The 15386-nt window shown below is 47.6% G+C and overlaps 1 protein-coding gene across 2 annotated transcripts in view; it reads left to right on the top strand.

The window, feature by feature from the left end:
• Window positions 1-10700, top strand: part of HSD17B3 (hydroxysteroid 17-beta dehydrogenase 3) — a 72223-nt gene extending 61523 nt beyond the window's left edge. The window contains exons 8-11 of one of the 2 annotated variants that reach the window (XM_032266413.1): window positions 56-137; window positions 1560-1625; window positions 4942-5091; window positions 10436-10700. In XM_032266413.1, the coding sequence (XP_032122304.1) occupies window positions 56-137; window positions 1560-1625; window positions 4942-5091; window positions 10436-10546 (409 nt within the window). In that variant the 3' untranslated portion in view covers window positions 10547-10700. The remainder of the gene's footprint in view (window positions 1-55; window positions 138-1559; window positions 1626-4941; window positions 5092-10435) is intronic. The other variant, XM_032266414.1, reaches the window with a different exon arrangement.
• Window positions 10701-15386: the final 4686 nt, after the last annotated feature.

Below are 15386 nucleotides of genomic sequence, written 5' to 3'. Positions count from 1 at the left end.
CTCAAGGTTGGGCAGGGCAGCAAAGCCATGGGAACTCTGCTTCTTTGCCTTTCAGACGGAAAGGTCTCATTCTGAACATTTCTTCTGGCGTAGCCCTGTTTCCTTGGCCTCTCTACTCCATGTACTCCGCTTCCAAGGTGAGTGATACCCTGACTTCCAAGTCTCTTCCTTCTTCCTCTTATGTCTGCTAGCTGGCAATTTCCTTTGGATCATCTGGCAAGTTGCTGCAAAGGTTTGCCTGGAGACGCTCTCATATGTGCAGGGCTGAGCTAATCACTGGGAAGTCCGAGAGCAAATTAGAAGAAAGCACTCAGTCTGGGCACATGAAGCCCTGAATGCACAACTTGGCCAGCCTCTGGGGGTGCCAGCCCCACTCACCTCCTCTGGGAGCCCTTGCTGTCTTCCTGCTGACAATTGACACTGTAGCTTCCTTCCAGACAGGGAGGCCTAGCCTGGCGTCTTCATGCCCTAGTCATAAAAAGAGCCTGAGGAGGAGGGGGTGCTCTACAAGGGGAGTTAATCCATGCAGTGGTCCCAGGGACGTATTTATCCTAAAACAGACATTCCTGCTGAGTGGGGGTCCTCTTCCCAGACCAGGGGATGGAGTGCTAACTCCCATCAAGACAAGCTGGTTCGGCTGGGCGCAGCGGCTCAGGCCTGAAATCCCAGCACTGTGGGAGGCCAAGGCAGGCAGGTCACGAGACCATCCTGGCCAATATAGTGAAACCCTGTCTCTACTAAAATACAGAAATTAGCTGGGCATGGTGGCGTGCTTGTAGTCCCAGCCACTCTGGAGGCTAAGGCAGGAGAATTGCTTGAAGCTGGGAGACAGAGGTTGCAGTGAACCGAGATTGTGCCACTGCACTCCAGCCTGGCCTGGCTAAAGGGAGAGACTGTCTCAAAAAAAAAAAAAAAGACAAGCTGATTCAGTTTTTCCCTTCCTCTCTTTCTGCCCCCCTCTCCAGCTTTATTAAGGCATATTTGACAAATAAAAATCGTATCTACTTACAGTATGAAAGGTGATGTTTTGATATATGTATATGTTGCAGAATGATCAAGTTAATCTATGCAGTGGCCCTAGGGATGTATTTACCCCCAAGCAGACATTAACGTATCCATGATCAATCAAATTAGCATATCCCTGATCAAGTGAATCAACATATCCGTGATCAACCAAATTAACATATCCATGATCAATTGAATTGACATATCCACGATCAAGCAAATTAACATATCCATGACCAAGTGAATTAACATATCCATTATCTCACATACTTGTGGGTTTTTTTTTTGTGGTGAAGCCATCTGAGATCTACTCGCTTAGCAATTTTCAGGTACACAGCCTCTGATTATTAGCTTTTGTCCCCATGCTGTACGGTAGCGCTCCAGAACATATTCACCCTGTGCAGGCGAAACTTTGTACCCTTTGTACCCACGGCTCCCCGCTCTCTTTTAAGGTCTAGCAGGTAGTGTCTCTGCATGCCCCTTGAAGTCAGAGGAAGTTGGCTCTATGAGGGAGCACACACAGGGGCCTCAGGTATTTCTCTTTCTTGCTCCAGGCGTTTGTGTGCACATTTTCCAAGGCCCTGCAAGTGGAATATAAAGCAAAAGAAGTCATCATCCAGGTGAGCTGGGTGGCTGTGAGTCCTTGTCGTCATCCAGGTTGGGTGGAGGCTGTGAGTCCTCAGGAAGGGTTACTCTGGACCTCCTGTGGCTGGGGCCACCGCCTCCTGCAGGTCTGGCTGCGCACGTGTGGCTGGCAGGAAGATGAGCTGGGGATGCCATGTGGGCTTTCGGGGCGCCTCAGTCCCACCTGCTCCTGTGGTTTCTGTGGCCCTTCCCCACGCCCTGGGTGCTGGAGGAGGAAATGCGGGAGGGGAGTCGCTGCTCAGAAGTGCTGTGGACCTTTCTGCTACCTGATGCTTTATCAGAGCAGACATTAGGGTCGCTTGCGGCTTTTCCTGTCTGACCCTGGTACAGGACACAGGCTTATGTGGGTGGAGTTACGGAGGAGAAGCAAATGAAGCAAAACAAAACTGGGCACTTGATCAAGTTTGAACGAGGGGAGGGACTAGTCACCAGGGGAGGGTTCCCTCTGTGATGGGCACAGAGGTCCCCACACTCTGGTTCTTGAGCAGGTAGGGAGGAGGCACTCTGCTTCCCTTCCGCCTACGTCACGGAGATCACCTGTCCTCACCTAGGCAGAGCTGGGCTGCCACTGCCTGCTGCGATCCGAGCGATGTGATTCCTAACTGTCGGTGATTTGTCTGTGCTTGGTTCAGCAACAGTTAGAGTCAGGTAGTTTCTGGAACGTAGAAGAAACAGAGTTCTTGTTTTGTTTCGTGGTTGTCATGTGGGAAGAAGTTTTACGATATACCATTAGAGATGGAGAAAGGCGCACTCAAAATTACATCTTTGAAATTATTGCTACACACACTGATTTTCAATTAAAATATCCATGAGAGTGTTTTAGGCTGCTGTTCCTATAAACTAACCAGCTACAGGGCAAAGCTTATTAAGTAGGCAGATATGAGTTAATGGTAGGAACTTGGCCAATAATATAATTTCTGAGCCACAGTGAGTGGTTGTAACAGCCATGTGACCGTGCCACAGTCCCTTTCTCTGCTGTGCAGAAGTGATCTGACACGTTAGAGCGTCCTCCTTCCATGCAGGGCTCTCCGTGCTCCCACTACCAGCTGAAGCTGGGGTTTCCCTTTTGCAATGCTGCAATCCTGCCCAGGCTAGGTTTGCTGCAGTAAAAACTAACCCCCAATAGCTCAGTGGCTTAAAACAGTGATGTCCTATTTGGCATTCACGTGACACATCCACTGTGGCTTCACAGAAGACGCTGGCTCACTGTGGTGGCACAGGGCCCAGGCTGATGGAGCAGCTGACACGCCGGAGGAAAGGGAGTGGGAATTTTTAGCGGACTCTGCTTTGACAATGAACTAAATGCTCTGGCCCAGAGATGACACATGTTACCTCTGTTCGTAAATCATCGGCCGGATCTGGTTGTGTGGTCTCACATAGCCACAGGGGTCCATGCATGTGTCTGGAAGAAGGAGGAACCAGAAATCCTTGTCAATTTCTAAAGATGGATGATCATCACGGCCACCTGCTTCCTAGCCATGTGACCCTCAGCAGCCTCTGATCTTGATCCTTGCGGGGCACAGCTGCTGAGGTAGCGGGTACCATGGAGCAGCAGGAGGAGGTATGGGTGGAGGAATGGTGTCCCTTGTCCCTTCTCTGATGCAGAGGCCTTGGCGGTGCTCTTCTAGCAAGGCGGAGAAAGTGAAAAGACTATGATCTTTTGAAAACCAATTGGCCTCTCCAAACACACAGATAGTTGGTGCTCAGTAAATATTTGCTGAGTGAATGAGGAAGCATGAACTGTGGAGTTGGGTTTGAATTTCATCCCAGCTCTGCCGCTTATCCTCTGAGTCATCCTGGTCAACTTGTTTAAACTCTGTGAGCCTGTTTTCCCATCCTTAAAAACGGGCTTATAATTCCTGCTTGTATCTCTGGGTTATAATAAAGATGTAATGAAGAAAAAAGTACATATGTTTAAACATTATTTATTGAGCCCCTATTTTGTACATACAGGTGTTCTGTCAACCCCAAATCACTGAAGAATGAAAATACTTATTATTACTTCCCTATGTGGAAACTGTGGTTGAGAAAGCACGCTCCTTATATTTCTCAAAGAGTAACGCTTTGAGATCCTTGGAAGAAAAGTGTCATACAGATTAATCATGCTTTAATTTCCATAGGAACCTGCTCATTTGGATTAACTGACTCATAATTGGGTTCAATTATGAAACAATGTAATTTCAAATGTGATGTGAAGAAAAATAAAACCAAGAAAACTTTCGTGGATTTTTTTTTTTTTTTTTTTACTTTTTTTTTTTTTTTTTTTTTTTTGAGACAGGGCTTCACTCTGATGTAGCCCAGGCTGGAAGGCGATGGCACTGTCTTGGCTCACCGCAGCCTCTGCCTTCCAGGTTCATTTGTTCCTCCTGCCTCAGCCTCCTGAGTAGCTAGGACTACAGGCACGTGCCGCCGTGCCTGGCTGATTTTTGATGTTTAGTGGAGGTGGGGTTTCGTCTTGTTGCTCAGGCTGGTCTCGAACTCCTGGGCTCAAGCAGTTGTCCTACCTTGGCCTCCCAAAGTGCTGGGATTACAGGCATGAGTCACCGTGCCCGCCTTTTTTCTTTCTAAAGACGCCAAAGCCTTTGTTCTAGAAATAAGGTAATAAAACCGCATACTACGAATCCCGTGCCAGCCCACAATGTGGTTAGGCCACAGGTGGAAACATGGTGCTGGGTGTTTAGGGCACGACGTGAGATCGTTTTTCTCACCACAACAGGAAAAGGTTATGAGGTATGTGCCACTCTTGGTTCCTAACTGAAGTGTGAAAGTGGGAATCCAAAGTGCTTTAAGTTGCTCCAACTTTGGTTATAGGTATTAGAAACAAACTTCTGAGATAGAGTTGCCAGGTTAAATACAGGACCTCCAGTTCAATTTCAATTTCAGCTGCCTATGAATAGTTTTCAGTCTGAGTATGTCCCGTGCAATACTTGGAACATGATCGTGCTGAAGTGTTTTTCATTGTGCGTCTGAACTTCAAATTTAACTGGACATCCTGTATTTTTATTTGCTGTCTTGCAACTCGGTTCTGAGAGAGACCCGAGTTCTTCCCAGTCACACTGTGCGCTGGGCAGGGCATTTGGGCTGCCCGATGTTGGCTGGCTAAGTCCTCCTCTTGAGAAAGCAAATTTCTGATTCCCAGCTCTGTGCTGGTACTGTGCTTTTTCCCACTGAAGACCTGAAAACTTTGCCCAGGAGGAGAAGCGTTGGGGACGGTGGGACGGTGACTCGAGTGTTAATTTCTCAGAGTCTTCTGGGATGGATTGATCCTGTGATCTCTGTTTCCCGTCGTAGGTGCTGACCCCATATGCAATCTCGACCGCCATGACAAAGTATCTAAATACCAATGTGATAACCAAGACTGCTGATGAATTTGTCAAAGAGTCACTGAATTATGTCACGATTGGAGATGAAACCTGTGGCTGCCTTGCCCATGAACTCTTGGTAATTGATAACTTCTTTTCTTGAAGCCAGGGAGAGAGGACACTCAGGTGGCCCTGGCAGGGCTGGGCTAGCTCTTCCTTCTGCTGGAACACTCATCGATGTGTTAGGTATGCTCCCAGCAGTAACACAGCCAGGGACAAGGAATATGTGGCAAGGCGGGGAGATGCCGGAGCCTGAGAGCTCAGCCTCTAGGCAGCGCCGGGGTTGGCAGGTCTAATGGGACCTCGACTGCTTCCCTTGTCCCCTCAGAAAGTAAGGTGGCTCCCAGCAGCTCTTGGGCAGGGAAGATCGAGATATATGGCGCTTCCACATGGGGGCTGCTGTCTTCTCTGATCTTCTGTTCCAGTCAGTGTTTAGCTATCAGTTCTCAGGGGAAAAAAACAAAACAAACAGAAACCACTTTGACTTGTGGCATTTGACTTGTGGCATTTGACTTGTGGCATTTGACATGTGGCATTTGACTTGTGGCATTTGACTTGTGGCATTGGACTTGTGGCATTTGACATGTGGCATTTGACATGTGGCATTGGACTTGTGGCATTTGACTTGTGGCATTTGACTTGTGGCATTGGACTTGTGGCATTTGACTTGTGGCATTTGACATGTGGCATTTGACTTGTGGCATTTGACTTCCATGGTATAAATATTCCCAGCATGGCTGACTTTAAGCCACTGACATGGCGCTCTTCTCACGAGTTGAGGAGTGCATGGTGCACAGTGGGCTCTTTTTAAATTTTTTATCTTTAAGCTATGGGATACATGTGCAGAACGTGCAGGCTTGTTACACAGGTGTACATGTGTCATGGTGGCTTGCTGCTCCTATCAACCCGTCATCTAGGTTTTAAGCCCCGCACGCATTAGGTGTTTGTCCTAATGCTCTTCCTCCCCTTGCCCCCCCACCCCACAACAGGCCCGGGCGTGTGATGATCCCCTCCCTGTGTCCATGTGCTCTTATGGTCCAACTCCCACTTATGAGAGTTCCCTGTTCATGTGTTAGTTTGCTGAGAATGACCACAGCAGGTTCTTATGAGTGAGTGCGAGTCAGCTCCAGCACGCCACGGATCCAACATATGGCACAAGAGGCTCTTACCACTCCTGGGCTGCTTTTAAAAACGAACACAAACATGAAACAGAGGTAGACTTGAGTATCACTCACTAATACTGAAACAAACGCAGCATCGGTGTAGCTCTGACTCCAGTCCCGCTGAAGAAAGGGAGATGGCATTTCCTCACTTACCCATCATCTGCAGCTTCCTCTGCGCCTCATTGCCTTTTCCACTGTGGGAGCTGGATCTCTCTCTCTCTCTCTCTCTCTCTCTCTCTCTCTCTCTCTCTTTCATGGATGCTGGAAGGATTCATGGCTTCATGAGCTAGTCTCCCAAAGCATTCCTTACCTGCTGGGACCTAAAGAAGACTCTGGCAGGAACTATTGAACTTTCTCATGATTACTTGCTATTTTTACTGTAGAACCTCAACAATCTGCAGAATCCCCTGCGTAACTCACACTACAAAGCAGACATACAGAGAGAATAGAAGGTCTTTATTTTTTCTATTGCTGATCTGGTCTTCTTCGAGATCACCACGCGCTGCGGGAAAATTCACTGAGTGTCCAAAGAGCCCAAACTGAGTTTGATCTCATCATCTCCGCTGGGCGTTAGGATGTGCTGAGCCTGTTATTTGGAGAGAAGTGTTCTGCCTTCCCTGCAGCCTGCCTTCTTCCTGGCGCTCTCACTAGGTGGCGGTGGCAGAGGATGCCCTGTGGTCCATGCCAGTCCTTCCATGGGTGGGCTGCTGTCCTGGGCGGCTGCTTACCTTGCTGAAGTTTATGTCTATGGGGGATGGGGGAGATGAATGTTTCTGTCCTTTTGACTTGGCCAGTGGGTGCCCCAGCAAGGCCTCCCCAGCTACTGAGGGCAGCAGACTGCTGTTTTCTGCCACAGCCCCTCCAGCTACAGGCCCATAGTCCATCTACAGCTTCGGTCCGCAGAGACCTCTGGCTCCCATCTCTGCATCAGCACCAATGTGGACCTGAGGAGAGCTGGGGAAACCAAATCTCAGCACCTATCTCACCATGCTGAGATAATTTCCTGTGGTTGCACACCAGAGGAGTGGGGGCAACGGCCCCTCTTTTGCCCCAGTGCCACCCTTAGGAATCACACTTCTCCACCTTCATGCCCAGGCCTTATCCTTCAGCCCCCAGTCTAGGCCCAGAGCTCACATCCAACAGAGGACACTTCTGACCACGCCTTTCTCTTTCTCTCTCCCACTTCTCACCATCTCTGGGGAAGAAAAACTACCGATTTTTTTTTTTTTTGAGATAGAGTCTCACTGTCGCCCAGGCTGGAGTGCAGTGGTGCAGTCTCGGCTCACTGCAGCCTCCGCCTCCCAGGTTCCAGCGAGTCTCCTGCCTCAGCCTCCCGAGTAGCTGGGATTACAGGTGTGCACAGCTATGCCTGGCTAATTTTTGTATTTTTAGTAGAGACAGGGTTTCACCATGTTGGCCAGGCTGGTTTCCAACTCTTGACCTCAGGTGATCTGCCTGCCCTGACCTCCCAAAGTGCTGGGATTACAGGCATCAGTCACCATGCCTGGCCAAAATTACAGATTTTGGTGTCACAGCTGAGCCCTCTCCAGTGGGGATGGCGTCCCTTCCACCTTCAGGAAGACGTTGTGACTTTAGTTTAGTCCTCCAGGATGCTGACGGCTTAAACGGAACTCATCAGCATCTGAAGAATGTTTCCTTGTAGTAAAGTAAACATTTTATTTTTATAAAAATAGAATAAAATTTTATTTTATCTTGACACAGGGTCAAAGTTGAATATTTTATTTAATTTTGACATAGCCAGGCTGCCCAGGACGGAGTGCAGTGCAGGGTCGCAACTCACTGCAGCCTCTTTCAGCTCCTGGGCTCAAGGGATCCTCCCACCTCAGCATCCGCAGTAGCTGGGACTATAGGCACATGCTGCTACATCCAGCCAATTTTTAAATTTTTTTTTGTAGGGGACTGGGCTCACTTTGTTGCCCAGACTGGTCTTGAACTCCTGGGCTCAAGCGTTACTCCTACCTTGGCCTTCCAAAGTACTAGGATTACAGGCGTGAGCCACTGTGCCTGGCCTGAATATTTTCTTGACATTTCTCTTTTAATTTCTTAGATAACAGATTCTAATTTCTTCAGGCAAACGGTTGCCAAGAACAGACCAGGAAAAGGAGTTTGTGTTCCTGGCGAAGCAGGAGAGAAAATAAATGAAAACACATTAATCATTAATGTCTATTTTGAGTTTGCCAGGATTTAGAAAAATCATTGTATCTAAAGAGAGAAGCAGTCATGTACAATCAAGTGCTGTACATTGACCCTTTTATTACCAAGAGGCCAGGCCAAGATGGCACACTCTCCAGCCACCGGGAGGATGGGGCTGGGACCGAGGTGGGAATGGAGCCCTTACCTGCGGAGACCCTGTCAAGCTTGGAGTCTTCAGGCATGTCGCCCCGCTTAGTCGTTCTAATAATCTTGTGAGGTAGGTCTTAGAGTCGCCCTTTTACCACGGAGGAAAAAAAGGTCAGAGCTGCAACATCTCGCCCACGGCCACCCAGCTGGTAATGGTGAGGCTAGAATTTAAGTCCACTTTTGTCTGGGGCCTTTCCTGGCTCCTGCATGGCGCTTCCAGGCTGGGAGAGGGTAGACAAAGATGGAGATGGAAGAGGGACTCTTTTAGGGCTTTTTCAAGGGGGCAAGAATTTTGATTTACTTTACTTTATTTTCTGTATGGCTGACCTCATTCTGCCAACATTTAGTTCAAGACAGAGCTACTGAAAGGGCTTGATTTTGCTGCGAGATAAGAAAGCTCAGAGAGAAAAATGAAGTTCCTAGGAAGAAGTTGTGTTGATAGAGCGACGTGGCTCCTGCGAGGAGAGGTCAGCTTTGGTTCCCAGAAACTGTCATTCGTCCCTTGTCTTTGCGTATCTCAGAGGAGTGCAGAGATCTGAGGATCGGAGCTGCTTGACAACATATGAATAGCTCCCCAAAACACTCAAGTTTTCCTGTGGTTGGAATCCTGTTGTTGTGTAGGGAGTAGGTGGGTTGAGGCATGTTGGATTCATCAGGCCATGCTGTGAACAAAATGATTGCTTCTGGGGTCCTGCACCTCTCTTGCAGGACACAGCTGCAATTTGGTAGCAAGGAACCTTTCAAGGCCTGTACCTACAGCCTGAAATGCATTGAACTGAAGGCTTTCCCCTCTTTGAAAAGCAAGTGCTCATGCTGATAATCCATACCTTTCTGTGACTGACTTTCATCCACCCAGGCTTCACGTGTTTGCTTAACACCCACTATGCTTAGGAGTTGTGCCAAATGATGGAAAGCATTTCTGATTTGCTCCTAAATCCTCATTTTATTTATTTATTTCTTTATTCAAGACAGACTCCTGCTCTGTCACCCAGGCTGGAGTGCAGTGGTGTGATCACAGCTCACTGCAACCTCCGCCTCTTGGGTTCAAGTGATTCTCCTGCCTCAGCCTCCAGAGTAGCTGGGACTACAGGCATGTGCCACCATGTCTGGCTAATTTTTGTATTTTTAGTAGAGATGGGATTTCACCATGTTGGCCACGGTGGTCTTGAACTCCTGACCTCAAATGACCTGCCTACCTCCCTAAGTGCTGAGATTACAGGTTTGAGCCACTGTGCTCAGCCCAGGGTCCTCATTTTAACGGAAGCTTGGTAGAAAGGTCTTGAAGACAAGGGGGGACACACTCAGTAAGAGAAAGAGTGAGTCAGGGAGGTAGTTAACACAGAGTTCTCATCATTTAGAATTTCCAGGCCAGGCACAGTGGCTCACACCTGTAATCCCAGCACTTTGGGAGGCCAGAGCAGGAGGATCACTTAAGTCCAGGAGTTTGAGAACAGACTGGGCAACATAGTAAGACTTTGTCTCTGGAAAAAAGAAAAAGAAAAAATGAGCCAGGCATGATGGCACGCTCTTGTGGTCCCAGCTACTCAGGAGGCTGAGGCGGGAGGATCCCTTGAGCCCAGGAGGTCGAGGCTGCAGTAAGTTGTGATCGTGCCACTGCACTCCAGCCTTGGCGACAGAGCAAGACCCTGTCTCAAAGAAAAAAAAAATTCCTTAGGGCTGATCTTACTAGGTTGTCCAAAAGCGTTTAAAGGGACTGCCTCCTTTGATGTCTGAGAAACCTTGTGTGCTGAAAAGGTGGCACAAGACCCTTCAACTTTATCAATTACATACAAGGTTCTGGGGCTGTATGTTAATAGTCAGAAAAGAATACTGCTAAAGACCACAAAGATGAACTTGTTCTTCCTTCCTCCCCAACACTGACGCTTCTCTCTGTTTAAGGCGGGCTTTCTGAGCCTGATCCCGGCCTGGGCCTTCTACAGCGGTGCCTTCCAAAGGCTGCTCCTGACACGCTATGTGGCATACCTGAAGCTCAACACCAAGGTCAAGTAGCCAGGCAGTGTGGGGTCCAGCACAGCCTTTCCCTCACCAGCCCCACGCTGGCTGAAGAGGACCAGAGGAGCAGACCAGCACTTCAACCTAGTCCTCCGAAGACGGAGGGGCTGGGGTCACAGAGGCATACAATACACATGTTTTTGCCACCTTACTTGAGTGTGATGGTCTGTGGGAAAACTGTGGTGTCAATCTGTGCTGTCGTTCTGAAGTGCTCACCTGTTCTCAAATGGGGTTCCTCAAAGGCCCCAGGAAATTGGTGTGAACCAAAAAGTATCTGAGGCAGTCTCAATCATTTAGAAAGTTTATTTTGCCAATGTTAAGGCTGTGCACCTGGGAAGCAGGTTTGTACCTTTCTCCAAAGATAATTTCGAAGGCTTCAATATTTAAAGGGAGAATATTGGGGAAAGAGGAAGAAATTGTGAGAGATAAGAGACAAGTGGTTGCATTTCTTTGAGTCTTTGATCAACCTTTCACCAAATACACAATTTACATGTGGGAGGGGGTAGAGGAATAGTTACTTAAGCCTAGTCCAGCTCAGTGAATCTGCAGTGAAGCTGATCTGCATCTGTCTCAGGTGAGCGGAGGGATGACTTTGAGTTCTGTCCTTTGTCCCGCTCCTGTGAAGATAAGTGATCCATTTACATTGTCAGGGTAAAATTCAACAGAACCATTTTAGGGTAAAGGTCTTGGGACCCACAAGGAATTTCCTAGTGGGCAAATTGCGAGGGAGGTCCGTAGCTTTTTTTCTTTGTGGTCATCTTATTTAAGAGTAGAATGGGAGGCAGGTTTGCCTGACGCAGTTCCCAGCTTGACTTGTTCCTTTGGCTTAGTGATTTGGGGGTCCCAAGATTTATTTACCTTTCACATTGGACAGAGGAAGATGTCAGGTAACAGTTACATCAGGCCAGTGTCTGGTAAATTCCTGACCCATATCAATGAATGCAACACCAGCTTTATCTATTTTACTTATATTCGGGGTAAAAACTGTTGGTAAAAACAAAAACATAGGACAGGATACTCAAAATATTAAAAAAAATGCACGAGTTGGTAACTAGAAATGAGGTTTCTGTAGGTCACTAATTTTGGGGTGCTGGGGACACATGGGGTCAGGTATCCAGCCCTAGGCCTTGAACGATCCGAAGGACCGCATCCTTACATGTCTGCAGATTGAGGGAGTTGTTGGCTGGGACCCCAGCCGGAGGTGTCACATGAAGCCCCTACGCATGGCCTCTCTGAGTGGCTGCATGGTCTTCCTCGAACTGTGGTGGCTGCCTTCCAAGAACGAGCAACCCAAAGAAAACTAGGAGGAAGCTGTACCATCCTGTGTGACTTAACCCTGGAAGTCGTGGCATCGTGCCCAAGCCCTCCCGGATTCAATGGGAGAAGATGCAAAAGCTGCCATGGGAAGAGTATCAGATGGAATGGTGAATATCGTCACGCCCAGCTTTAGAATATATGTTCTCCATTCATTAATCTTAGTATAAGTGTTTGTCCTAGCATCTACCCATTATGATGAATGAGTTGGCCTTTCCATTGGCACTGGGGAAATTTACAAAAGTGCAGACATTGTGTTTCTAGAACATTTCAATCAAACCCTGGTGAATTGGACTTTGAGGAACAAATTCTACAACCAGCACCTTGGGTGAGAACAGAGACATGCTTCAGCTTAAATGGCCTGGGGCGGATTTTGAGAGATACGTTTTACATGTGTGATACAGGGGTTTTCTAGTGTATTCATCCTGGGTTGATTTGCACGGTTGTCCAACAAGCTTCTTGAGGGTCCCTAAAGTAAGAGAGAATTTCTTAACAGTAAAGGCCCCAACATGTGGAACTGACTTCTTAGGAAATGAGGGCAGAAAAACCGCATATTTTAAGATATTTATTGTCATCACCATTGGTAGCAGATAATAGCTATCATTCGTTGAACATTAATCATAGTCAGGGACTATGTAAGGCCTTATACCCAGAAGTGGATACTTTTATTATCGCCTTCATTTTACAGATGAGGAAACCGAGGCACAGAAAACCTAACTGTGCGGAGGTTCACTTGACCAGTGAGTGGCAGAGGGGGCGTTTCTCCCACACTTTGGCTGAAGCACAGCAGTAGAGCCCTGCGTCTGGGCTAAGTTTATTTAATCGAAATTAATGGCAAGCGGTGAGCACCGTGCCCTCAGCTCTGTATTTTTCACTCTCACATGTCCTGGAGGCAACAGGAGGGGGGGCAGGCCCACGTGTCTGGATTTCAACACTGACCGCGTTCCAAATTTACTGTCCTCTGGGAATCATTTAGGAACAGGGAGGCCTGCCAAGTTTCACTGACCTTTTGTTTCTGCGGAAGAGCACTGGACTCTTGTCTCTCACCCGATTCTCTTCTCTTTGGAAGGCTTGGGAGTCCAGGGGCCAGATCAGAAGCCGGACGTTCTGATGGACGCGCTCCCTCTGCGCTGCCCCCCAGGAGGCCGAAGGCCGCAGCGTCCCTTTCGGACGGCACTGGGAGCAGGACAGCGAGGTGATGATGGCAGAGGCACTGGCGGCTGTCGCTGGGCGGCTCCCTGGGGTGTCCTCCCTTTTTGCTCTTGCTCTTGTGTATGGGAACCAGAGCACCCCACTTCAAAGGCTCTGCAAGCCAGGGCTTACCAGAGAAAGCGGAAGACCTGCCCGGGGCCAGTTGTAATTGTGATATTGTGCTGGCCTAGAGCCAGAACCAGAGCAAAACTATTTTATAAAATGCAAAACTGTTTTTAGATAAGTTGAAATGGCTGCCCCATTCTCCTCACAATAACTGCTAGCCTTGGCTACTGTAAATAAAACTGCTACTTTGCTTTGCAAACTAGCCACTATGTAAAGCTTTTCTTATCAGTAACTGCTCTCTGTGGCCCTAATGTGACAGGCAAGCAGTCCTAACCCATGCCATCTTGGCTCCTGTGGCTTGTAATAAGTAACTAAGGTCTGTGATTTCCACCTTAACCAGATAATGTGTAAACAAATGTTTACCTTGACTTCTGTAAACCACTTAAGTAACAAACAGAATGACAAAAGTCCCCTTGGCCCTTGGAATGTCCGGAGACCCCCACCCTCATCTCTGCCCAGGAGGTAATTTACAGAATCCACTAGCCCTCGGAATGTCTGAAGCCTTTTCATCCCCATCCCCGCCCCTCACCCCCACTCCCAAGGTGGTTTTTCGGGTATAAAAAATCGTGGCACCCTCCTTTTGCCACCACAGGTTGGAGAGACGTGAGTCCTCTGTGGTCGCCAGCATAATAAATGACCCTGCAATCTGGCATACTTTTGTCTTGTGGTAACTTTCTATGCTCTGGTCAAAGACAACATAATCAGCTGCTTGTGCTGCTCAGGCCACGACAGGGTCCTCGCTGTGGTTCACCCGCTGTGCTGCGGGCCTGACTCGCTACCGCCCTCTAACGTTCTGGGAGAGGAGCTGCTGCGTCCTTCCCACCTAATGGGCAGAAGTCTTGCAACAGAGGCCAATCTGGGGAAAGAAATCTCAATTTTTTGAGCGGCTTTGTGTGGGGTGTGTATGTGTGTGTAAGGGGAAGGGTCGTTTAAGAAAAAAAGAAAAGGAGGCGAGAGGAGGAAAGGACCTGTTCAGTTTCACAGGCTCTGGAAGGTGACTGAGGAAGCGCTGAGCCACCTAGCCTCTTTGGGCTCTGATGACCTCATCAGTAAAATTAGAGGTTTATACATGACCTATCCTTTCCTATTCAGCTCTGTAGATGATAGTCCGTACATGTCCAGCAAGTTGTGGAAATAAACTTCTTTTTAAAAATCTTTAAAAAACAATTTTCCTAATTAGATATACAGGGTAGAAAATATAAAAACTACAGAAAAAAGAGCAGAAGATAAAAAATCACCATCATCCCACTATCCAGAATGAACCACTCTTCGCTGATTGTGAATTTCCTTTTATAATTTTTATGTGCGTGTGTGTGTGTGCTTGTGAGTCTAAGGGTAGATTTTATATTCTGCTTTTCCTCTTAAGAGTAACACCTATTTCTTCGTGTTAGTAGCTATTCCAAAGAAGATTTTTAATGGTTGCTTAATATTTGTTCATAGTACTGAACATAATTTATTTTATCATCCCTTTTTAATGTACATTTAGGTATTTTCTGATTTTAAACATTTTATAGGCTGGGCAGAGTGGCTCACACCTGTAATCCCACCACTTCAGGAGGCCAAGGCAGGATAATTGCTTGAGCCCGGGAGTTTGGGACCAGCCTGAGGCATAGGGAGACCCCTTCTCTACAAAAACTAAAAAAGTTAGCTAGGTGTGGTGGTGCACTGCTGTGGTTCCAGCTACTTGGAAGGCTCAGGTAAGAGGATCTCCTGAGCCCAGGAGATGGAGGCTGTGTGAGCTGAGATCATGTCATTCCAGCCTGGGCAACAGGGTGAGACCCTGTCTCAAAGAACAAACAAACGAACCACAAAACCTTATAACAACATCCATCCTTGTATGTGCATGTTCCTGTTGTGATGTTTCAACTTCTTTTTCTACTTTCATTCACAAACTACATGATTCACCCTTTTAAAGTATACCATTCAGTTGTTTTTAGTATCGTCACAGAGTTGTGTAACCATAATCACAATCAACTTTAGAACAATTCTAGAATATTTTCATCACCCACATGGAAACACAATAACCATTGGCAATCACTCCCCATGCCATACCTGAACCTTCCAGCCTTAGGCAACCATTGATGTATTTTAGCTCTCCACTGACTTACCTATTCTGGGCTTTTATTTTATTATTCATTTATTTTTTGAGACAGAGTCTTGCTCCGTCGCCCAGGCTGGAGTGTAGTGGTGCAATCTCAGCTCACTG

The sequence above is a fragment of the Sapajus apella genome, unplaced genomic scaffold, assembly GCF_009761245.1.
Source record: "Sapajus apella isolate SASKATOON/1434 unplaced genomic scaffold, GSC_monkey_1.0 scaffold158, whole genome shotgun sequence".
NCBI lineage: Eukaryota > Metazoa > Chordata > Mammalia > Primates > Cebidae > Sapajus > Sapajus apella.
Note: the sequence above shows the minus strand (reverse complement) of the source record. Positions and strands in the feature narration are given on the sequence as shown.